Source organism: Squalius cephalus, assembly GCF_949319135.1.
Source record: "Squalius cephalus genome assembly, chromosome: 13".
Lineage (NCBI taxonomy): Eukaryota > Metazoa > Chordata > Actinopteri > Cypriniformes > Leuciscidae > Squalius > Squalius cephalus.
In genome coordinates this window covers 11,458,675-11,483,840 of record NC_137134.1, presented here as the reverse complement: position 1 = coordinate 11,483,840, position 25,166 = coordinate 11,458,675, and the positions used below count along the sequence as shown (strand labels likewise).

Genomic DNA, 25,166 nt, shown 5'->3' with positions numbered 1-25,166 from the left:
CCAATAAACCACAGGAGGTGATGTCGGGTAGAATGGACAGAGCTGTTGAAAAGCAAGTACAAAATGCGTTCATATCTCTAAGAATGAGCAGAAGTTGCAGTGATATTCACTTTAGCTCTAATAACAGTTTTCTGATCTTCAAGGTGTCTTCGCTACGATATCATTTCCTGTTTTAATTACATATGCTTGTTAATCGCACAATGTGACTTTATTGCACTTTTTTGAGTATTAATAAGCAATGAAGCAGTTTTTTTCTCTCAAATTAATAATACAATGAAATACCATACTACATAAGTTTTTTTTTCCAAGAAATTATGTTTATGTACAGAGTTGAATCACTCTGACATTTTTGACATTATGCCCCAAAAACTATCAAAGTATTTTAATTCAATTTTTTTACGTGCTCATCTTAAAAGAGAGGAATTTATGTATGAATTACATTTTTTGAATCACATTCACCCAATTCTCATTGCCATATACACTGACCTCATTAAAAGATATTTCTTGACGTTGAAAGACTTGACCTGCCTGCTTCAGTTCTTTGCACATCAATTCAACAGGGGTTAAGATCTGGACTTAACTCGGCTTTTCCACAACCCTCCATTTCTTGAGTCATTATCTTATTTCAAGGTTGACTTAAGGCTCAACCATCATAACAGATGGAATTCAAGTTGGCCGGGCCTTGACGCTGAAAAACAACCCCAAAACTGGGAAAAAATCCCAAAGATTTACAATGAAGGAAGACAGATCTGATGCAACCCTTTATATTTCCCTCAGAAAATGTAAATATCCAGTTTTCTGAAGATGTTTTGACCACCGAGTTGGGGGAAACAAGTAACGTGAGTTATGTAATCAGATTACTTTTTCAAGTAACTAGTAAAGTAACACATTTCTTTTAAATTTATAACTAAATATCCAAGTTACTTTTAACTCAGAATATTATGCAAACCTGCGAAATATGTTAAATAACAAATATAGGTTATACTTTATTTTAAGGTGTCATTGTTACAGTGTAATTATATGTATGTAAGTACTGAGTAATATTAATTAACTACATGTACTTACTATAGGGTTAGGGTAGGATTAGGATTTGGTTGAGGGTTAGCATGCATAATTTACTGTTATTACTATGGTAAGTACATGTAACATATGTAACAAGAATACTGTAAAACAAAGTGTTACCCAAAAATGTACACTGTAAAAAATTTAACCGTGATTTTTACGGTAAAAAACCGGCAGCTGTGGTTGCCAGAACTTTACCGTCAAAAATACGGTAGCAACCTGTTATTGGTTTTACAGACTTAACTTAAAATTTACAGTAATAAACCGTATTTTATTATCTGATATAATGTGATTTTACCGTCCTATTGAAGTATTAATATCTGTTTTGTACCATAATACACTGATAACCACCAATCACAGCAGTGATGATAGTCACATGATCAATCAAAGCTCATCACAAGCAGCTCTTCCACAAGGGAGTTAAGCAGCTGCAGTGTCATTCACACAAACATTAAACACCATCACGGTAACACACATGAAATTTAAAAAAATGCAATAAACATTAATTTAACAACATTAAATGTAACATAAAACCCTAATGTACATAACTGATTAGAAAAAAACGAAGAAAACTATGAAGAAACTGTTATTTCAACAAAAATACATCAAATGTGAAGTGTCACACAGGGAATTGTGGGAATGTCAATTTACGGTTTTTCACTGTAAATTATACAATGAGTTGTTCTTTTTCACTTTCAAAAACTGTAAAATTACATTAAATGTACCATTAGATCTATCACAGTTATTTACCGTATATAGTACGGAAACTTTCTGTTAACCAATTAACAGTTTTTCACTGCAGCATTTTTACAGTCTTTTACCGTTAAAATTACGATAATTTTTTACGGTGTATTTAATGTCTTTGCTGACCTTTGATGATCAAATTCAACCATACTAATAAGCAAAATGACTTTAGATGAAGTGTGTCTTTCTTATTTTTTTGTATTGCTGAAGAAAGAGTGTTGATCTTTCTCCTCATGTGTCCTCTTCTTCTGCATTTCTTTCAGCCTGAGGCTTATTCATTTCACTTTTGGTGTAAAAGGCCTTTACATTTGCCAAAAAATAGACCTATTTTTACTATAGAATAGAAAAAAAAGTTTTTTTTGTTATTAAAAAACAAACAAGCAAGACCAGCCCAGGTCAGAAAAAGTAACTTAATGCATTACTTCCCATAAAAAGTAACTAAGTAACGCAATTAGTTACTTTTTTAAGGAGTAAAAGTAACTTTCCCCAACACTGCTAATGTCATTACGATCCAAACTGGATTTGGGAGCAGGTTGAGCCAGATCTAGTGAGAGACAGTGTGTTGCGTGATGAACAGATGCAGTAATGCTATAATTCTCAAACATCTCCACCCCGTGGCTTCTCTCTTTCGGCTGAGAGCTGAATTAATAGTTGTCGTCACATAATAGCTCGCTGACGATCACACACACACGCTGCTCCCCACATGCTTCAGGAGTCCCGAGGCTTTCAAATGACGCTGTGCTGTATACGGTCATTTAAAGTCAGTGTATGAAGTCTCTGTATCACACTGACAATTTGATGCCTTTTAAATATCTCTCACTACATCTTACCCACTGGATGTGATGCATGTGGACTTTCTGCGTTTAATACCAGCTTTTATTTCTTGTCTTCGAATTATTTACCACCATCTGTTTGAGAATTGTGGAATAACATAGAACAAATGTTCTTTTATAACAACACACATCTGATATTGCCTGCGAAATATTGGAATGCTTAACGTAAGACATGAATAAAAAGTGATTATTATCGTTATATTTCACATTACAGTACACATTACATCTTAAGTATATTAACTGTAAACTCAAATGCACAGCTTTTTAAATATTTGCTGTGTGTGTCCCAGTTAATACAACAGTGTTAAACAAATCAGACAGCGTTTGCCTAGCTCTCTCCAGAGGTTTGCAGATGCACTCATACTGTGTCACACCTGAAGCTGGGAGTTTTAATATCTGCAGCTAATATATGTTTTAATAACTGGGAAACATGAACATTTACATGCGTTCATTCCTTGTACGGCTCAACTCAAATGCATATTGAAAGAAATGAAATAACGTTGCACTCGCTCTCCTTCCTAGTGAAACATTTCTTCAACTTAAAGCTGTTTCTCAAACCACTTACTTCTGGAATCACATTTGGACTATTGATGGAATTGAAGTCATTACATCAGAGACTATCGCTTTGGGCGTAAAAGCCACAGTATACCCATGATCCTCTTGTTCCTGGTTCCTGGTGTGATAAAGAGAGCAGCGCTGCATGTTAAAACGCTGACACCGTATTCTTGGCTTCTCTGGGAATAACTGTCTCTGCACTGGAGATGAACTACAGGAGCCGATTCAGGGAAAATTACAAGTCTATTGTATTTAAAACATTATATTATAGTAATAATTCTAATCTTAAATTGTTTGTTACTGATCCATGAATAAGAAGAAGAAAAAGGAGGAGATGGATAAGGAAAAAAATTAAAAAAAAGATAATAACAACAACTATTATTATTATTATTATTATTAATAAAAAATTAAAATATATGCACATATTTTTCAAAACTTATGTTAATAATATTATAAATTCAAAATTAATATAAATATGCAAAATGTGTCTATTTTTATAACAACAACTATTATTAATAAAAAATAAAAAATATGTACATATTTTAAATAACAATGATGTTGTTGAGGATGATGATGATAATAATAGTAATATAAATTGTATATTTATTTTCAACAACATCAATGATAGTTATTATTATAGACATATTAATCATATTATGATTAAAATAATATTATATTAATAATAATGATAATATGTAATATGTATATGCAATAATAATGTAATATAATAAAATATAGATTTTATAAATAAATAATGTTAATAATATTATATTTGTTTATATAATTTGTAATAATAACAATATTTTTTATTACAATTATTAATAAATTCAATACATGTATTAAAAGTAAATTAGCAAAATGTCTATTTTTTAATAACAGCAAATAACTATTATTATTATTTTTACAAAATATGTCAATATTTTTCAAATAATAATGAGATAAGAATGAAATTATATGATATTTGTTAATATGTCTGTAATGATAATAATAATAATTAATAAATAACTAATTACATTTTTTATATATTTATTATTTTAAGTTAAATATTTTTATTTAACAACAATTACTATTACATAATATTATATTTGTATTATATTATTTTTTATATTATATATTTGTAACTATAAATAAAAAATAAATATGCTAATATATTATATACTAATATAATATTTCTATAAGAATTCTAATTATATATATATATATTCTTATTAATGGATAACAGTAAACAGTTTGGATTTGAAAAGCATCCCTTATAGTGCACAGCATCCACTGCTGTTATTTCTTCTAAGGGTTGTGTGTGTGATTCATTAAACTGCTGAGGTGGTTTCTCTAGGGTCCTTGTGCTTGGATTGGATTGTTCACAGAACGGGACAGTTTTACCATTTCATAAGAGCAGAAATCCCCTCAAGGGCCTGAATTCAGCACACTTTCTGCAGTGAGATCACAGCATCAGAGTAACACCTGTACATCCACACACACACATCAGAGTAACACCTGTACATCCACACACACACATCAGAGTAACACCTGTACATCCACACACACACATCAGGCCACGACTGTTAGTCATGCTAGAATCTGAAATATGTCTTTCGCTGGATTACTGGCTGAGCTTTATAAAAGTTACAAGACTAACTTAAGATCATATTTTGATAATAATTGACATGAGCTCTCTGGCTTTTCTGTCTTGTACTACACATTTTATTCACCTATTTTATAAATATGTATAAGATATCGACATTAAGATGCTTGTGGTTTAATTTGCACATTTACTGTCACAGCTAGCAAGTTTATGACTTAAATGTCGTTTTGTTGTCGATAATTTAATTTAGACCTTTTATTGTGATATGAATTATGGAAGTCTAGGTGTGCCACTTAAAATTGAATGAAAATCAATTACTGATTTATTAATTAAACATTAAAATAAGTGATAAATGTAAATTAAATAAATGTAAAATATATCAATCAAGTATACAAAAATATAAACATCTAAATAAATAAGAAACCCTTAAAAGTAAAAAAATAAAAAATAGACATATGTAAAACTGTTAAAAAAAAATAACAGTAAAATAATTAATCAATAAAACAAAAATTGACACCTCCAGTCCTTCATACTAGGGGGATTACTGGGATTTATTACATGATTTTATGATAATGTAATGAGGTGCTACAGATGCCCATTTCTCTCTATCAAAATCTTTTGATTCCATTTTTTTGACTTTTCTAAAAACTTTTTTGGGGTCTATTGCATATGATCAAACAAAATCAACCACTGATCTTCAAATTCAAAAGATGGCAAGTGGCCAGAGGAGTCAGTTGGTGGGTTCATTAAATACTGTATAAACACACACACACACACACACACACACACACACACACACAGAGAAACATACACTTACACGTACAGGCACACGCACACACACACACACACACACACACACACACACACACACACACACACACATATATACACACACACACACACACACACACACACACACACACACAGAGAAACATACACTTACACATACAGGCACATGCACACACACACACACACACACACACACACACACACACACACACACACACACACACACAGAAACATACACTTACACATACAGGCACATGCACACACACACACACACACACACACACACACACACACACACACACACATGCACACACACACACACACACACACACACACACACACACACACACACACACACACTCACAGACACTCACACACACACACACACACACACACACACACACACACTCACAGACACACTCACACACACACACACACACACACACACACACACTCACTCACTCACTCACTCAGACACTTACTCTCACTCTCACTCACTCTCTCACACACACACACACTCACACACAGAGACACACACTCACTCACACAGTCACCCCCCCCCCCCACACACACACACACATGCACGCAAATATACTCTCTCTCTCTCTCTCTCTCTCTCTCTCTCTCACACACACACGTACACACACACTATTGTCAAAATGATTTTTATACTGTAGGCCTACAAACTGTATATGATATAATACCTGAACCAAACACACACACTCACACACATCCACACAAAAATCATTAAAACACCCTAAAAACTTAACCACAATTCAATTTAGCATCTTTCAAGGATTTAAAAAACTTTAGTTTTTTTTTTTTTTTTTTTTAGATTAGCCAGCATCAGTATCACAACCTTACACGAATCAGCTTGATTGTGCTAATGGTGTGTTTAGCTGTGTTAAGATTAACACACAGATCAGCACTGATTCAACAGAGATCGAACAACCCATCAGACAGTTGCAGACTGTTATTGTGTAGTGTAGGTGCTTAAACGCGGGAACTTACACTCGTGTACAAACCCTTATCTTCAAGTTTATTCAGGAAGGCAGCCGTTTGAGGGCAGAGAGGAAAAAAGGCAGAAAAAACTAGGGCATCAAAAGTCCCGAAGGCTTTGAGCATACATTTTGCATTTATTAATCACAGCGCGCGCGTGGAGGAGAGAGAGAGAGAGAGAGAGAGAGAGAGAGAGAGAGAGAGAGAGAGAGAGAGAGATGGTGACTTCGCATATAATCACGGTTAATAACGACTAATGATAACGGCTCAGATGAGTCATCTAAAGAGACAAAGGGTGAAACTTCTCTCGGTATCATTGCGCCCTGGTGATGGATACAGTGTTGTTTTTTATCCCAAATCTTTGATTTTGACATTGACTGACAGAAAAAAAGTAGCTCGCTGGATCAGACGTGGCTGGGAATCGTAGGGAAGATCGTACTAGATACGGAGCAAAGCAGGAATCAGGGAATATTTGCCCAGCCGAAGGAAAGGAGAAGGACTATGCTCTTCCTACAGGCTATCCTAAGGAAAAGGATCCTTAAAGGTACTCAAAAGTGTTCATTGTGATCAAAGACTTTCTTTCATCACCATCTAATGTTCAATTTAGGCATTGCACTGTGACTAAACTGGAGTAGCCTTCTCAAAATAATGCGATTTACGCCGCGAAGTTTTCGGTCATTTTAATACTTGTACGCGCAGGTCATCGTGTTTGTTGCTGGGTAAATGTGATTATGAATTTATGATTTAATCTGGCAGTGGCAAATAAGGCCTATCCCTGCTGTGGAGGGCTGGGGTTTCTGATGGACACTGGCTGCACCTTGGATTAGGATCAGTTGAGATGAGTTTACATAACAAGCTCAGTTCAGATCCTGAAATATTATTTGTATAGCCTACTCGTGTATGCAAGTGCAAATGTTTGTATTATATTAGACGAGAATGTGCGTTCAGTTGATTATTTGCTTTTCTGGGTAGGTTTGTCTTTCTTCTTAGTCACTTCTTTGTCGCATTCGCGCTTGTGTTAGTCTCACGGGTGAAACATGCTCAGGTGTTTATGAGTCGCGATCAGAAATGTCCATGAGCGGAGGAATCTGACACCTGTTGGTGCCGCGATCAAAGGGACACTTTCTTGAGCTTGAAGAAGTTTTTCCTTTTGTTCTGTTTTATTTTGTTTTGGGTTTTACTTTGTGTTGTTTTGTGTTTTATTTTATGTTGTTTTGTTTTTTTGTGTTTTGCTTTGCGTTGTTTATTTTATGTGCTGTTTTGAGTTTTATTTTATGTTGATTTGTTTTGTGTTTTGGTTGTTGATTTGTTTTCTTTTGCAATTGTAAAACCAAACAAACTTGTTTTTGTAAAAGGCTGCTGTTTTGTTGTTTTTTAATGGCACTTGGTTTCGTATATTGTATTCGTTCGTTAGACAGTACGATTGGTATACATGTAGCCTATATTGTAACGACACCTAAATGAAAACTCTTTACATAAAATATTCAGGAGGCTAAAATATGGCACATTTTCAGTGAAATATTTTTGTTGCTTTTTTTTGTGTGTGTGTGTTTTGTGTTATTGCATATTATTTTGTGTTTTGTTTTGTAATTGTAAAACCAAACAAAGAAACTTATTTTTGTAAAATGTTTTATTTCATTTAATTTAATTTTATTTTTATTGGCACTTATATGTGTGTGTGTGTGTGTGTGTGCGTGCGTGCGTGTACGCATGTGTATGTGTGTCTGTGAATAAGTGTGTGTGTCTGTGAGTGTATACATGTGTGTGTGTGTGTCTGTGTGCACTTGCATGTGTGTGAGTGAGTGAGTGTGTCCACGTGTGCGTGTCTGTGAGTGTATATGTGTGTGTGTGTGCGTGAGTGTGTGTGAGCGTGTGTACGTGTGTATGTGTGATTGTGTCTGTGTGTGATTGTGTCTGTGTGTGTGTGTACGTGTGTGTGTGTGCACGTGTGAGTGTGTACATGTGTTTGTGTGTGTACGTGTTTGTGTGTGCACTTGTGAGTGTTTGTGTGTGTGTGTGTGTGTGAGTGTGTAGGTGTGTCTGTGTTTGTGTGCACGTGTGTGTGTGAGTTTGTAGCATAGACTGTAAAAAATAGGTTTGTAGGTGCGTCTGTGTGTGTGTTTGTGTGTGTGTGTGTGTGTGTGTGTGTGTGTGTGTGTGTGTGTGTGTGTTTATGTGTGTGAGTGTGTACGTGTGTGTGTGTGTGTGTGTGTGTGTGTGTGTGTGTGTGTGTGTGTGTGTGTGTGTGTGTGTGCGCGCGCGCGTGTGTGTGTGTGTGTAATACATAATACAAAGCCTTTCAGTAAAATATTTTGCTGTTATTGCCTCCTCATTATTATCACCTGTGTTCAGGCAGTTGAAGATGACAACCAGTGTCATAATCCTAAAATTACTTTGACCTGTTTATGTAGACAGTGTCTGTCATGATTAGCATTGTTTTACTAATAACGTTATTACTAATTAGTATCACTTGAATAGCACAATACAGAGCAACCATTTTCTGCATTTTGTTTGCACAAGTACATGTAGGCTATGCATTCATTGTGAAGATTCAGTGGACACTGTTTTAGAGAGAAATTGCATCTGGGCTCAGTCTGTGTGTGTGTGTGTGTGTGTGTGTGTGTGTGTGTGTGTGTTTGTGTTTGTGTTTCACTATAAAATATAGGAAGGGAGAAAGATACGCTCTGCTTTTATCTTCCACATTCACAAACTCCAGATGTCTCACATTCTCCACACACACTTGCTGTGTGTTATGAAGCGTCTGCGACTGCATTAGTTTGCACAGATATGTGACGGCACCTGCTATTGTCACGTATCTGCGAGAGGTCAGCGTATGCGCTCCATGTTGTTCCCCATAGATGTTCACGCTCATTTCCTAAGAGCATTAATGAACTCCCATTTGCGAGTCAGGTGTGCATGCAGTTGTCTCGGAAGTGCAAGAACTGTCTCACACACATGGATGTGATTAATTAGAATATGCATAGGGATGCACCGCTGTAGATACACTGCTGCCTCAGAGTATAAATCTCCTGTCATGGAGAATTTCATATGGGAATACAGTGCTACACTTTGTATGCACATATCTTTCCTTTTCGTCCAAGATGCTGAGGTGGCATCTCTCTTTTGCTCTCTTTCTCGCTTTGACGCCGCTTTCAGAATGAAAATAGTGTGGATAATACTTGGAAAACTGAATTGTTTCCCTTGTTTTGTCATTAAAACCAGCCCCTCAGGATGTTCGATTTTAATTAGTTGATTTTTCATTGTTGAGTTTGCTGGGAACTAATGCAGTTTATTCACTTTAACACTGTTCTGTGCCCAAAAGCTAGAAAAAAATGTGTTCAGTATTTGATGGATATGACTATAAATGTTTTTGTTTGTTTTTTATTTGACTAAGCACATTGCCCCACCCTATTATTTAGTTTTGTATTTAGTTTGTTTTGCTTTTTCTGTTGATTTCTTTTGTTTTGCTTTTTTATTTATTTTGTTTGTTTTTGACTTTGACTAAGCACATTTCCCCACCCTATTATTTTGTTTGGTCTTTTGTTTGTTTTGCTTTTCCTGTTGTTTTCTTTAATTTTTAGCTTTGTTTTTTATTTTTTATTTGACTAAGCACATTGCCCCACCCTATTATTTTGTTTTGTCTTTTGTTTGGTTTGCTTTTTCTGTTGATTTCTTTAGTTTTACCTTTTTTTTTTTTTTTTTGACTAAGCACATTGTTCACTCTATTATTGTGTTTGGTCTTTTGTTTGGTTTGCTTTTTCTGTTGATTTCTTTAGTTTTACCTTTTTTTTTTTTTTTTTGACTAAGCACATTGTTCACTCTATTATTGTGTTTGGTCTTTTGTTTGTTTTGCTTTTTCTGTTGATTTCTTTAGTTTTTAGTTTTGCTTTTTTATTTTATTTATTTTTTTACTTTGACTAAGCACATTGCCCCACCCTATTATTTAGTTTCGTCTTGTCTTTTGTGTGTACTTTAAGCACATTGCCCCACCCTGTTATTTTATGATTTTGTTGTTTTGTTTTGTTTTCTTTATTTTTGTGTATTTGTATGTGAATGTTTAATCATACCCTGTGAGTGTGTGTGTGTGTGTGTGTGTGGTCCTCATCCCTCATGTGGAGTCACAGCAGGCTTCATCTTCCAAACTTCAGTTGCTCTGATTTGAAGCTTTAAAAAGGCAGATTTCATGAGCTTGCATCTGAAGTCTTTCCCTCACCCCATGTGATCGTGGTCAAACACTCCAAAAGGAATAGCAAATGTCTGGAAGCAGTGCACTTCCTTTTAACTGAAGGTGAAAACAGGACCATTACTTCCATATGATTGGGATTAGGATATGCCACTTCTGAGCAAACAATACAAATTAGGACATTAAATACATCATTTGTGAACCAATTTAACAAAGCAAATTCAGTTTCGAGTACTGATTCGTTTTCCTGAGTCTTTTTGCTAAACAGAATCCTATAGATTGGAGTGACTGGGATGAATCGAATTTCCTTCTAATGGTACTCAGAGTTCGCACCAGGTCCTTGAAGTACTTCAGGTGTGATGCCACCCACTTTTTGACCTATTGAATACATCTGGGAATGGACCAATGGACAAGTGTCGATACGTTGATCTGTCGTGTCACACCTGAAGACACACAGTCAGGAGTCAAACCAAATTAGCGCACATTAGTGCCATTTAATTTTCATAGTGTGGCACTAACACAAGACTTAGAAAAAAATGTGTTAGTTGTTCAAATAATTTATAAACAGTTCATGCATCATTAACTGATAATAATTTAAATTATTCCCTTTGGCCACATTCCTTTTGTTAAATTCCTGTAAGTAGCATCTGTTATAGATAGCAGTTGTAGCTCTTCTCTGCACTGCTTACAGTGCTAATTAATTTTTGCCCGATTCCACAGGAGATTAATTAAAGTTTTATTGGTGATCATTCTTGCATGCTGGAAGAGCTGCATAGATGTGAGAAACTTTCATGAACTCCAAGAGTTTCCAGAAGCAAATGTGAGTTTCAGAATAATGCAGTGATAATCAATTGCTGTAAAGAAGGTTGGACTTTCTTAAAGGGATAGTTTGCCCAAAACATCCAGATCTCGACTTTCTTATGAACGCGTGTACGGCCGTTGCCGGAAGCCAGTGATTGTAAATGATTAAGATATTAATATGGATATTTTTCTTACAAAAACACATTTCTTTGCTTCAGAAGGCGTTTATTAACCACTGGAGTAATAAGGCTTACTTTTATGATGGATGGATGCACGTTTTTGGGCTTCATAAACCCTAAAAAGGCACTATTCAATGCCATTACAAAGCTGGGAAGAGCCAGGATATTATTAATATAACTCTGATTGTGTTCGTTTGAAAGAAAAAAGTCATATGGCTTGAGGGTGAGTAGATTATGAGATAATTTTCATTTTTGGGTGAACTAAAACAAATGAAACCTTATTGTAAATTGTTACCGTAACATCTTAGATAAGTTAAACATACCTTTGCGTAAGTTTCTTGAGCTATTAAAGCAACTTCTCAACAAAAAAAATATTCTGGTGTTGGAGCTAAATGTTGTTAAATACACTCAGAATCCAAAATTGTTTGTTGTTGGCAGGTTGAATTCTTACTGTGGCACATTTCTGCTGTTACAGCCTTTGAGGAACCTAAAATCTGGAAGAGATTTCAAGCTAATGCCTTAATAATGGTTAGCGGGCGGATATGTTTAGAATTGGCAGAAATTTAGCACTGGCACTAAGTTTTCTGAAAAACATTTTGTTACCTCCTGTTAGCCCTCTGAACAGCAACGCCCTACATGTAGTTTGGCAATGTAAAGCTCATTTCCCCAAAAGAGCAAAGACGCTAAGGCCCTTTAGCTGCCTTCTAGCTAAAACTGCAAAGAAACAAGGTTTAGTAGTTGCCTAATTCTTCTTTGAGCTTCTCTATGCTCACTAGCAATCCAGATTACCAGAAGTTTTTTCTTCAGGGCGAGAGTTCGCCGCATCATACAAAACGAAAATGTTTAAAGCTGTGGAGACGTGTGTGCCTGCCCTCATTGTGTCAGGCTGTTGTATGTTATCTGTGGAGAGGCGAGAGATTCAACAACAGCTTTAATTTCAGGGAGAAAGAGGGAAACGTGGGAAAAGGAGAGAAGCAGCTTTTGGGGATCCATTTGCATTTCAAGTGCAGCTTTGAAAAGGTAACATGCTGCTTGTCTAATGGCCGATTCTTTGTTCTCAAATGTGTTAGGTTATTAAACTGCAGGAGAACAGCAAAAACTGAATTAGCCACTGAATTACTGAAAACATATGTCTCCCATGATACTTTGCTGCCCTTCTTTCTGGGTTAAAGACAGCGTATATACCCGTATGTCCGGGGGATTGGCTTGGCATGCAAATTTCGCTCTCTAATCGTCATTGGCCCATTTTCTTACAACCCAAAGGTGATTGGACTCCCAAGAAAGACCTCATAACATCAGTATCAATGTAATGAACGTGACTGACTGAAAGGGAATTGAACATTTCATAAAATGTAGGTTGATAATTTGTTTTAATCTTTTTATTTTGTGATGGGACAAGTGCAAATATTGGCAGGGGAAGCAATTGCGTTCATTTTCATTCATGTTGTAAATATGATCATTCCAGCATTACTGGAAGTAACATGTATTCTGATATTTTAAGATATTGAAGATCGTCTAGGTTACGACTGTAACCTCTGTTCCCTGAGAACAGGGAACGAGACACTGCGTCAACTGACACTAAGGGGAACGCCTCAGGCGTGACAGGTATCTGAAATCACAATCAAATCACGGTAATCCTATTGACCGGCGACAGCCCATGAATCATTAACGTGTGACCTGGAAGTATATAAGGGTGCCTTGCAAACATGATAATCACCTTTTCGTCTGAAGGGACTGTTTGCTAGGCAGGCCCCGAGGCATGGCGAAAAGACGCAACAGTAACAGAGGTTACAGTCATAACCTAGAGACGTTCCCTTTCGAAAGGGAACTCGCACTGCGTCGATTGACGCTAAGGGGAACGATATACCAACGCCACCATGCTAAGGAGAGTGCATACCCATTGACAGTGACATCTGTCAAAACCAGCAAATTCTAGAACCATGAAAGAACCAAAAAAGAACCAAATGCCAGAACCACTCACCCTCAGGTCACACTGGGCTTTCAGTGACAGCATTCCCTACGGACATAGCCCAAGCTATACGTTCCACAGGAAAACCTCCATAAACATTGTTTAATGAAAGGCCTACCTGGGCCTGCTCAAGGGCCTGGAACCACAAACGCTTCAAATGGTCCCTTCTAGGGAATGTGGCTAGGGAACCCGAAGGAGCCCCAGCCAATCACTATTCAGGGGAACATACTCATTCGAAATGCCACCAGGAAGGCCTGACCTGGTGTCACTTACATTGGACACTTCAGTCTGGCCAACTTCCTGTCTGTCTGAAGACAGAGCCTCTGGACACTTGCCTTTAGGTAAGGCATCCAACCCGAGGGACTGCGAAGCTGACAGTGAACCACTCGGCCCAGATCTCAGAGACGGGGCATCCCAGAGAACATAACTTAGCATAGTGCTTACAACCCTTGCTAGCGAGGGGGGTTTCTCTGCTCGATCCACGGATCTACCCAGCATTTGTGTTTCAAAACACTGAGGAGGCCTGAAAAGGCTTAAGCGCTGATCTAACTGGGAGGCCTCTAGAGAGGCTCGCGACCGTCTGATCAGACTCAGGAGTCATACTCATAGTGACCCTCAGTGAGGGGAGCACATGGTCTGCCTGGTAGGCAAACCAGGCTGTAAGCTAGATAAAAGAGGTTTCGGGAGGGAACCAGTGGTAGAAAATGACCATTAGTCATGCTAGGGTGCAAGTTCGCCTTCAGAAGCTGCCTGCTAAGGCCAGCTGAACTGATAGCAAGTGGCCACTAGCTGCCAGAACCCTGCATCGCTGGGAGATCACTTACAAGAAGGCCTGGTGAGGTCTACTACCTGATAACCAGAGGGCTGGCTACCTAGTGCCCGTATTTTGTGAACTCGCCTTTAGGGAGGCCTAGTGAGGCCTACTACCTGGCAGCCAGTAAAGCTAGCTGTGCAGTTGTCCATCCTTGGGACTTTGCCTTCAGAGAGGCATGATGAGGCCTACTACCTGCCTTCAGGGAGGCCTGGAGAGGCCTACTACCTGGTATCTAGCTAAAAACTGGTTATTACTATGAACCCTAATTCCGGGTGTCAGTCCCAGGGCGGCCTGCTAAGGCCTGCCAGTCTTGGGGCTCAGTCTCGGAGCGGCCTGTTTAAGCCAGTCGTCTGAAAGTTTTCTTTAGGTAAGAAACTGACTGCCATAGCCAGTAAGGTTGGGGACCGAGCTACATTGAGGCCTGATAAGGCCAACCGCCTGACAGTGGTCAATCCTATTCGGCTGATCATAATCGGGGCTAGCCTCCAGAGAGGCCCACTGAAGCCAATTGTCTGATTGGCCAGCAAATTAACAGTCGAGCACCCCATGATGGGGCTCAGGATCAGGGAGGCCTTGCTAAGGTCAACGCCTGACCATCAACACCACTGTTTGTATACCCTGTCACTCAAGACTCACTTAGAAGATTTGAGAGGCCTACTAGGCCTGAAGCAAGTCAGTGCTGTCAGCCAAATACTTATCCCCGGGGACTCGCCATCAGGGACGCCTGGTTGGGCCTACTAGCTGATAGCTAGTCTATTCTGCTACACACATATATTGTTGGGAACCATACTACACCAACAAAAATATTGAGGCCACCCACAGGAGGCCTAATAAGGCTAGCTACCTGGTCACAGCTATAATGTATGTCCCAGAACGTTAGGACTCCCTTCCAAGGAGGCCTGTTTAAAGGGGTGGTTGATTGCGATTTCACTTTTTTCATTTTAAATAGTGTGTACTGTTGCTGCTGGTGTATGAACAGTATCTGCAAAGTTGCTGCGCTGAAAGTTCAACGTAAGCAGAGATATCTTCTTTTAAAAATCAGGAAGTTTAATGCCTACAAAAACGACTCGAATGGGACTACAACGAGATACTTCCCGGGTTTTATACGTAACTAACCCACATCAACCCTCCCTCCGGAATATGCAAAAAAGGGGGCATGGTCATATTTCTGCGGCTTTGTCGAAGAGGAAGAGTTATAGTGGAGAGCTGTAGCTATGCCGTCGAAAGTGTGTTATTTTCACCCAGCTGTCAGGTCTTCTGTGTTCGGGCTTCCTACGGACACTGTAGTTCGTCAACAATGGCTAAAATTTATGTTTGATTATGTTCCTGAAAATTACAATCGTAATTTAGCTCTCTGTGCTGCGCATTTTACGGAAGACAGCTTCCAGAATCTCCACGAATTCAATGCCGGATTCAACAAGAAACTGTTACTAAAACATGAAGCAGTTCCAACTTTAAAACCAGAGGCAGCAGTTGTTGGGCCACAACCTGTAAGTAAGACTTAATAATTTTAAATGTATTTAATTTCAGACGTAATGTTTTAGTTTTATCAAGGACGTAAACAAATGCCAGCGCTGGCTTTAGTAGCCACTTAGTTCGTGTGTCTATGGCAAACGCGTACAAACATTTTGGACCTGAATTTGTAATTATGTACTAATTTTGTAAATGTATTTTCCATGTATACTTTATGACGTAATTTTTCGATTTGATCAAGAACGTAAACCAACGCTGTTTGTTTATAGTAGCCAGTTAGTTTGATGCTATTTTGTGTGTATAAGACAAACGTGTATAAAGTTCAAAAAATTATATGTAATCGATAAAACAATAACTTTAAAAAAATGGTATTACTCAGTCAAGTATATTAAATGTTTAATCAGGAGAAAATCGTATCTCAAAAGCTAACAAGCAGCAGTAGCATTTTCAAGTAACAGAGTATCGAAATTCTTATATAATAATAGTAGAATAGAATAATAATAGAAAAATGTACCATTCAGAAACGTTTTGTAAGAGCCGTGTTTGCGGAGGTTCTGCTTGACTCTCTTTATTGCTGCTTTCTGGGTCTGATTCTGGCTCAAACTGATACGGCAGTATTGACACCATTATTTACATTTGACCGGACACATGCAACTTTCGCCCGTAAAGGTAATGGGCGTGAAGTTTCCGACAACGTGCACTACGCAGTTTAGCCAATTACAACACACCGGCCCAACTAACCAATCTGAGCCCATTGCCTGTTTCTGAGGGAGTGGTTTCATAGAATCAGGAAGTCAACCGGTCGTTCAAATGACAGAGGAGAAAACGGCTTACAATAAAGGTGAAATTTATGAAAAATAAGGCTTTAAAAAAAAAAAAAACCCGAAGACATGTTATATTGCACCCCATAAACATAATCATGCAAAGAAAAAAAGCAGTAAACCTCCCCTTTAAGGCCTACTACCCATCAGTGAGTCTACTACCCAAACTAATAAGGCCAACCACCTGAGGTAATCATGATATAATCTGCGATATAATCATGCCCTCAGAGAAGGTGATCCATCACCGACGCTGTGTGCGTTTGTCCTGGATCACCTTCCTCAAATCCCTTTTCTTGCGGGAGTCTCACCTTCTCTGTGACCTACTCCTCCACGGAGGGGGCGCATGAGAGGCAACACTGGTTCTCTGGCCCTGTCTACGGTTCTCGGACCGTGAGGGGCCAGGCCCTCCAGCTTGCCTGGGCGTGGATGTGGATCTCAGCGGTATGCAGGACCTATATGCCACTGAGCGTGCCTTCGCCTCTCTGAACTTTCCAACCACCGCCTCCACGAAGGTGCAAAAAAGTTCAGAGGGTGAAACCAGCGAATCGACGAGAAAGCCCTTCTCTTTCTCCCTGAACTAGCCCGCTGATGTTGGTGGATACGGGGCGAATATGGGTTCTATCACCACCCTCATCAGCCATCTCCTGCTCATCCTGAAGAGCACTCACTGGGCTAGGCGGAGGAGAGAAATCCTCCACCTGCAGCTCACCCTCGTCAGCCGCAGAACCGTCTGAGAGGGTTATCCCCCTCTCAAGGCGATCGGCGAGCTTCATCTGGGAACCCCATGATGCGCGTCGCTGCTCTGCCTCAGCACGAGCGGGACCCGAACCACGAGGTCCAGATGCTGAACCCTCTTCGCTTGAGAAGAGGGCCAGACGAGAGCGGAGCGTTCTCAAGGGAAAACTCTCACAGTTTGCACACCTCTGCGTGCTCTTCTCCCAAACAAAAAACGCATAGCTTGTGTGTGTCACTCGGCACCAGATATAGCAGGGGTCTGCACACTTCTGGAAGCTTTGCTTCTTCTCAGTGCATTCCATTCTTACCGTAATTCTCAAGCGCTTTACAGACAGAACAGTCCCTGAAGACGAAAAGATAATTATCATGTTTGCAAGGCACCCTTATATACTTCCAGGCTGCACGTTAATGATTCATGGGCTGTTGCCGGTCAATAGGATTACTGTGATTTGATAGTGATTTCAGACACCTGTCATGCCTGAGGCGTTCCCCTTAGCGTCAGCTGATGCAGGGAACAGTTTTTTTCAGTCATATAACTGTTTTTTAATGTTTAATTATTCCTAGTTAGACTAAACACAGGAGTCCCTTAAACTGTTAATATGTCAATATATCAAATTGCAAAGTCCTTTGTAATTGCATCATTAACACAGCCACATGATAATTTATTCTAAGCTAAACCGGAAAGGTTGATGTTGTTTGCAAGTTTCTCTGTGGGGCCTAGAATTGATCTGCCACTTGAAAGTGAATCTGTTAATCAATTTTGTCTGTTTTAATTGCCATTTAATTATCTTTTGCATCATCAAAGAACCTCAAACAGGAGTCATTATCAAAGATGTAATGTTAATTTAATAGTCTCTAAGTTATGGCAGCCATTTTATTTGAGGAAAAAACAAAAACAAAACAAAGAAACTTTGTAATCGCCCACCTCTAGTTTATCTTGTATTCTGCCCCACTTCTCTATATCCAGTATGTTTTTTCTTCTATTCTTTGATGGATGGCAGACCATCTGATGAATAATCCTCAGACACATCAAACGTTTCCACTGAGGTAAGGGAATTGTGCTGGGATAGATATTCATCGCATTAGGTCTAAAAACTGGATCCGGTGCACCAATAAATCAAAATAAAATCTCAACTTCCCAGATAACGTTTCAGGAGTGTTGTGTAAGAGATTGAGGAACCCATATTATTTTAGACTAGAATTTAGTCTTAATAATTGATGACCTGGATGTGAGAGGAATTTAAAGATACTCTGAAGAATATATATATATATATTTGTTTTTCTGGTTGCAGTTTGCGCAAATTGTAAAGAAATGTTTTATGGGCTTACAGCCATGTTACTAGTGTGCCCTTTTATAAGTTTGGTACTATTTTGAAATATATTTGAAATGAAACCCTAAAAAATCGAATTATTCTAATAATATTATTATTATTTTATTAATATATTATTATATAATATTTTAAATGTGAAACTAAAATAAACCAATGTTCATTTCATTTTATTTTCAACCAATAATAACCATTAATTGTGCCCTTTTACATTTTTTTAACTATTTTTAGTACTAATAAAAAAATAAAACTAAGAAATGAAACTACCTACATTCAAGTGATTTTAGGCATCACAATAACCCAAGCAAAAACAAACAAACAACAAAAAGATTTTGTACTCATGATTTATTCATTTGTTCCCTCATTCAAATACAAAACATTTGTACAACGTGGCCACAGTTTAACTAAAACCTGAAACGGTATGTATTGTGAAAAGCGCTATATACTTGTAAATAAATGTGAATTGAATTTAATTGAATTGAATAAAGCTAGTTGTATTGACTATAGCTAAGTGTTGACAAATGCTAATAAAAATCTTGGTAAGTAAAATAGCATGATGTCATCTGAACTGTTATTGTGGCCATTAATGTATTTTAAACTGTTAAATATACTAGCATAACATAAGCTATAGATTGTGAAATTAAGCATTTTATTTTATAAATTAAGTTAATCATTCAGCTTCCTAGATTAGCATAGTGCTAGTATAGCATTCTAGCTTAGCCTTTATCAAACTGAGAATGACCCTTCAGTATTTGTTCAGACTATCAAATCCAAATCAAAGCCAATGTCTATTTCAAGCAAACCATTCATCATACTAGCTTAGTAATCTGTTAGCATAGCATTTTAGCTTAGCCTGTATCAAACTGTGAACAAGTAACCCTTCAGTATTTGACCAGACTAGCCTATATCATATCCAGTGTCAATTGGATCCAATGTCAATAAGCAAACCATTCTGCATACTAGCTTAGCGTACTGCTAGCATAGCATTCTTGCTTTTCCTGTATCAAACATCTTTATTGCATGGGCTATTTAATAGATTCATGCATCCTGTTTTCGAGTCATTATTAGTGTACTCTGAGGAATCATGGGATTGTGATTACGAGTTTGTCACAGAAGTAACCTGAAATATTTAGACGTTCACCAACCCGAGGCCGGAACATAAACCGAGACCACCTGGAACGAATTCACATTCTGATCCGGTCTTGATGTTCTCCATGGAGTGAGTTCGAGCACAATGCAATTTTGGTTTAAGCCCAGCATTTCAGAAGATTTATTTGCGCTTTGATAAGATATGAGCCGCATCCTGAGTTATTGTACAGTACATGTATGGTTGTGGCATATGAAGTTGGTCAGAGGATTTGTACGTGTCTAAATTTGGTTGTACTCATACGCAAAATGTTTTGTCAGTATGGTAATAATGTACGCATTGCAGATTCTTTCGTAATTCCTGGATTACGAGAGACTGATATACAGAGGCAGATGGAGGGAAAGGGGGTTTATTAGTCATTTTTGTCAGAGGGGTATGTTGGGTCGTTGGGGACAAAGTGTAAGGAGAGGCAGAACGCTGATTCAAGGGGCAGGACCGCAGGTCAGAGTCGCTCTGCACCGAGGAACGGTTTGTAGCTGGAGCTGCTTGGTGTCATTGTTGGTATCTGTCTGAAAGGGGTCCTGGGGGAGACTGCTATAAGGACAGAGAGGGAAATAATGCCTAGGCTACTTGTTCTTTAAAAAAAAATTGTTTTCAGTCACAGAACAGTTCAGTGTTCCCATCTGAAACCATAGGTCAATTTAACATGTCTTTTTGTTTGAAAATACATGAAATATCTTCTATAAATTAAGCTGGATTTGGTCATTTAATCAGAAGGTGGAATCATTTTTATTGAATTTGATATAGTCTAATGAAATCCTGAAGGGTTGTTCTCTGGAAATGGTGTAAAAAAATAATCTATTATTTGTCAAAAAATGCAATTGCGAATTTAGCCTAAATCTTGCAATTCTGACTTTTTTTCTTGCAATTGCGAGTTTTTATCTCGCGATTCTGACTTTTTCTTTCTATTCTGACTTTTCACTTCTATTCTGACTTTTCCCTTGCCATTGTGAGTTTATATCTTGCAATTCTAAAAAAAATGTTCTCTAATCTCTCTAATCTTTAAATAAATTTCAAATATTTTCTTGCAAATCTAGAAATTCTCAGTCAAATTCTGAGGAAAAGAAGACTGACTTTTCTCTCAGAATTGGAATTTTATATCTCGCAATTCTGACTTTATAACACGCAATTGTAAAAAAAAAAAAAAAAAATTATTCTGAATTGCAAGGTAAAAAGTTGCAATTACGTTTTTTTATTTTGCATCTATAGCATCTGCTATCGGCCAACATGAGTTTAAAAATATCAGCATATGGGATATCCACAAAAATCATAAATTGTGCATCTCTAGTTAAACGTTTTTACACCAATTTTCAACCCTGTAATATTTATTTATTTGTATTTCTTTCAATTACAGTATGATACTACCAGAATTTAAACCATTATCTATTAGCTACATATTTAAAGTATGGACATTCAGAATGTATGTTAACGAGGTTGAAATAATGTAGTGTAGTCGACTTTATTAATTACAAATTAGGTACAAATTTAAACTGTTATCAGTTTACAGCAACAGTAGTATTTTTTTTCTTTCAATTATTAGATCAAATAGAACTACTTACTCCAAGTAACAACTGCACATATTCAAACTTTATAGTTTACGTCATAAGACTGTCATTACATTTTTCAGACTGAGAAACCATTGAGGAACAGTCCCTGTTACTCCGAGCCTGAGGCGGGAAAATAGTTTTTTGAAAGTTCAGCAGTAACCTTTTCAAGTGAAAGGAAAAGAACTGACATTTAAATCCGCACTTTTTTTCTAAAAAAGATAGCCTGAAGATAACAGAACAGAACGTTTTTTATTCGACCTGAGATTTATTTTAGCTGTCTTTTACATCCAGTAGAATGAATTCCTCTTATTCAGCGCAAAGATTTACATCCGCGCAAAGCAAATCAAAGGAGAAACCAACAATATGTAGGGGAGGAGGAACCGTATAGCCTCACACGACAAAAAGACAGCTTGCGTAGAGTTAGAGGAGAGAGAGAGAGAGTGTGTATGTCCCTAATATGAGTGTGTGTGTATACACACACACACACGGAGCTGAACCGTGTGACCAGACAGGGGGGCGCTTCTGTTGCTCGCAGAGCTGCATTTCTGTCTCTCAGTTGGTGTGTGTGTGTGTGTGTGTTTGAATCAAGCACGCCAACATGCTCTGTGGGCTACGGAGAGAAGTGAAGACCAGTTTTGGTGAGAATTGCTCTTTACTGAATTCTTGATTGATTGTAAACTAAAAGTGGATGCTTTAGTTTTATAAAAGAGATATGCGTGTATTTTCAGCACTGGGCAATCTGACAAAGGTGAGGTGAAGTTTGTCAAAGTCTGTTTGATCTTGTTATTTGGACTGGGTTGGTTCTTCATGAAGTTTTGAATGGAAATCTTATCTGTAGAAGTCAGTCTCTGAAGAGTTTATTGTCGGTGTTGTAGTGCCTAATCCTATGTCACCTAATGAGTGACATTCAGGAATAGTAAGGCTGACACTGAATATATGTTGTCTTGTATAGTGTGTTCTTGCAGAAACAATTTTTCCATCTTTTTTTCCCCCATTTGCTGTTATTGTATAAATGGCATTTTGCCTTTTAAATAATGTGTACTACAACAAAGTACCATAGTATTACCACGACTTCTCGGATATAGTGCAATGGTTAACCTCATGAATCAGTCTAAAACAATTAATATTTCACCCCAAATTTGAAAGAAAGGAACTAGACATAAGAATATATATATATATATATATATACACTTAATTAATATTATTAATATTATAGAAAGGAGTAAAACATGGAAATTCGGAGCAAAATCTAGTTAATTTTTTGTGAAAAAAATGTCACAAAATGCCCTAAAACAGACTTATTCTCTATTTGCAAAATATAATTTCTTCTTTTTTTTTTCTTGACTTGGACATGAGCTTAGAGAATTACTCGACGTAGATAATTACTCACCTTTTTTTTTTGTGAAAGTACCTTGGAGTATCATGTAAATTCAATGGCATTTGAATAGGGTAATTATCCAGTGCCATGGTATACAATTACCATGATGCCATCATTTTACCACATTACCCACAGTACTTTGTGTAAGGGTTGCGTAATGTAAACGAATTCTTTCCCAAAAGCTGCCGTTACTATGGCAATAAAGGGTCTTAAAAATTAAATGCAGGAAGCTGTCTGACTCCGTGTGCATCCATTGAAATTGCTGTTTCATGCGTTCAGATCGACATACAGTAACATGTATGTTTTTTGCTGCTTATGAATGACAGTGTTTGGAGATGAAACCATATTTATGGGCTCCGTTGAGCGAGTCAGGGGACGCTGATCTAATGAAGAGGAGCAGAGGAAGCCGTCACGCAACAGAGCTCAGTCTAATGTTCTCCCTGCGGGGGCCAGACGCAAAGTGTGTGTGTGTGTTAGTAATGATGCTTAGACACTAGCTTAGATTGAGAGATCTTATCATCCATAAGCATGCATTGCTTTTCTGTTACCTGAGCTGGAACAAGTGTTTTCAATCCCATAATCCTGTGAACAATTGCGATCCTGTAAAACATACAGTATGCATGAGAATCTGCTGATTTACACTCTTAATAAAGGTTCTTTATTGGAATCGAATTGGTTCAATTGAGAACCTTTGAATGAATTGAATGCACCTGATTACCTTAAACGCAAAACTGTTTATTCGTTTTGGCTGTTCATTTACATGACAACAGCGTTTTGGGGGTCTGAAAACACAAGCTTTTGAAAACGGTTTCAAAGTGCACGTTTTTTTTAAAAACAATACCGTTATCGTCTCTAGGTAAACTACAAAAATGTGAATTTGTGAAAACGGTCATGTCATGTGCATGTGTGTTACGTGTTCAGACTTGAGCGAATAGGGTTTCTTAGAGTGTTCATAGTGTTTCTTTACAAAGTGACATCGCCAACTAGTGGCCTGGCATGAATAATACAGCATTTTTTCACAGATCTGTGTGAACAGGGATTGCTTCAACAACGTTGTCATCTGTACGCGAAAAACCGTGAAGGAAAAACTTTTCCGTTTTTATTACATCATTTTTGTGTAAATATACACAAATTGCTACTCCTCATTTCGTAAATTCGTAAACAATGCACAAACTTCCCAGGACGACTTAAATACACCAATTATTCCGTGGAACACAAAACATTTGAACTTTTTTCTTGTCAAATCATTTCTTTCGCTCAAAAATATCTCTCAACGGAAGTAAAATTGTCATCTCAGACGTATGCTGACACCTGGTGGTGTGGATGCCACTTCATGCAAAATTAACAGTTTTCAGTATAATCGATGCCATTGTACTTGATTCACAGTCATCCATGTTTAATTTATTCCGAGATCATAACAGCAAGGCTTATCAAGATAAAGCTAATCTTTTTTTTTTTTTTGGCTTGTCATGTGATCTCAACATGGTCAACATGGCCGCCACCATGAGGTGACCCACTTTGTGTAAAACGAAAGCTTTTTTCTAGCTTTTTCTGCTTTTTTGATATAACTAGAAACTTTATCTCATGTGAGTCTGTATGCTCATAAATATTTTACAAAGGTATTTATTTCTGTATTTTCAGTCAAACTGATAGTCCCGCCCCAAACTCACACCATTGGTTGAAAATAATCAACATCAAGAACCTAAGTAAAATAGTGGGCTGTCGCATGTTTCAAATTGTACAAAATTTCAAGCACTATTTTATAATCAAATCTTTTTCTAATCTTGACAAAACCCATGTTGTTGGAAAGGTCTGAAACTCAAGATTCCATATTTGGGCACTGTTTTGTGAAAGAAGTTATATTGACAGAAATGTATTCATTTTTGACAGGCGAATGCATTAAAAAGTTTTAGAACAGGGTGGGTATCAACGGGTGGCTGTTTTTGGTATAGCAACTGAACAAAATCTCACAAAAACCTCAATTTCTCTGATATCAACTTCAAATTTGGAGCACAACTTGGCTAGACATATGGCTTTGATTTTATAGCAATTTTATAGCCCAAATAATTCAAACTTCTATAACTTGCTTCAATTTAATCTTTTGGTGTGCTATCACTTCAGCAATAATCTGCTCTGCTACACAGTTTCTAAGTACTTGTATTTTACTGTTATATGATTTAAATTCAAACATTTCCATTTTACGAAACAACGCATGCTAACACAAGCT

The 25,166-nt window shown here is 37.4% G+C and overlaps 1 protein-coding gene across 7 annotated transcripts in view; it reads left to right on the top strand.

Moving 5' to 3' along the window:
• The window catches only part of grip2b (glutamate receptor interacting protein 2b), a 184,260-nt gene that overhangs the window by 103,567 nt on the left and 55,527 nt on the right, over positions 1-25,166 (top strand). For 2 of the 7 annotated variants that reach the window (XM_079889928.1, XM_079889927.1), the window contains exon 1: positions 22,069-22,199. The exons of the other annotated variants lie outside the window; for them this stretch is intronic. In XM_079889928.1, coding sequence (XP_079746054.1) covers positions 22,160-22,199 — 40 coding nt within the window. In that variant the 5' untranslated portion in view covers positions 22,069-22,159. Of the gene's footprint in view, positions 1-22,068; positions 22,200-25,166 lie in introns of those variants that run through there. 7 annotated transcript variants of the gene reach the window in all.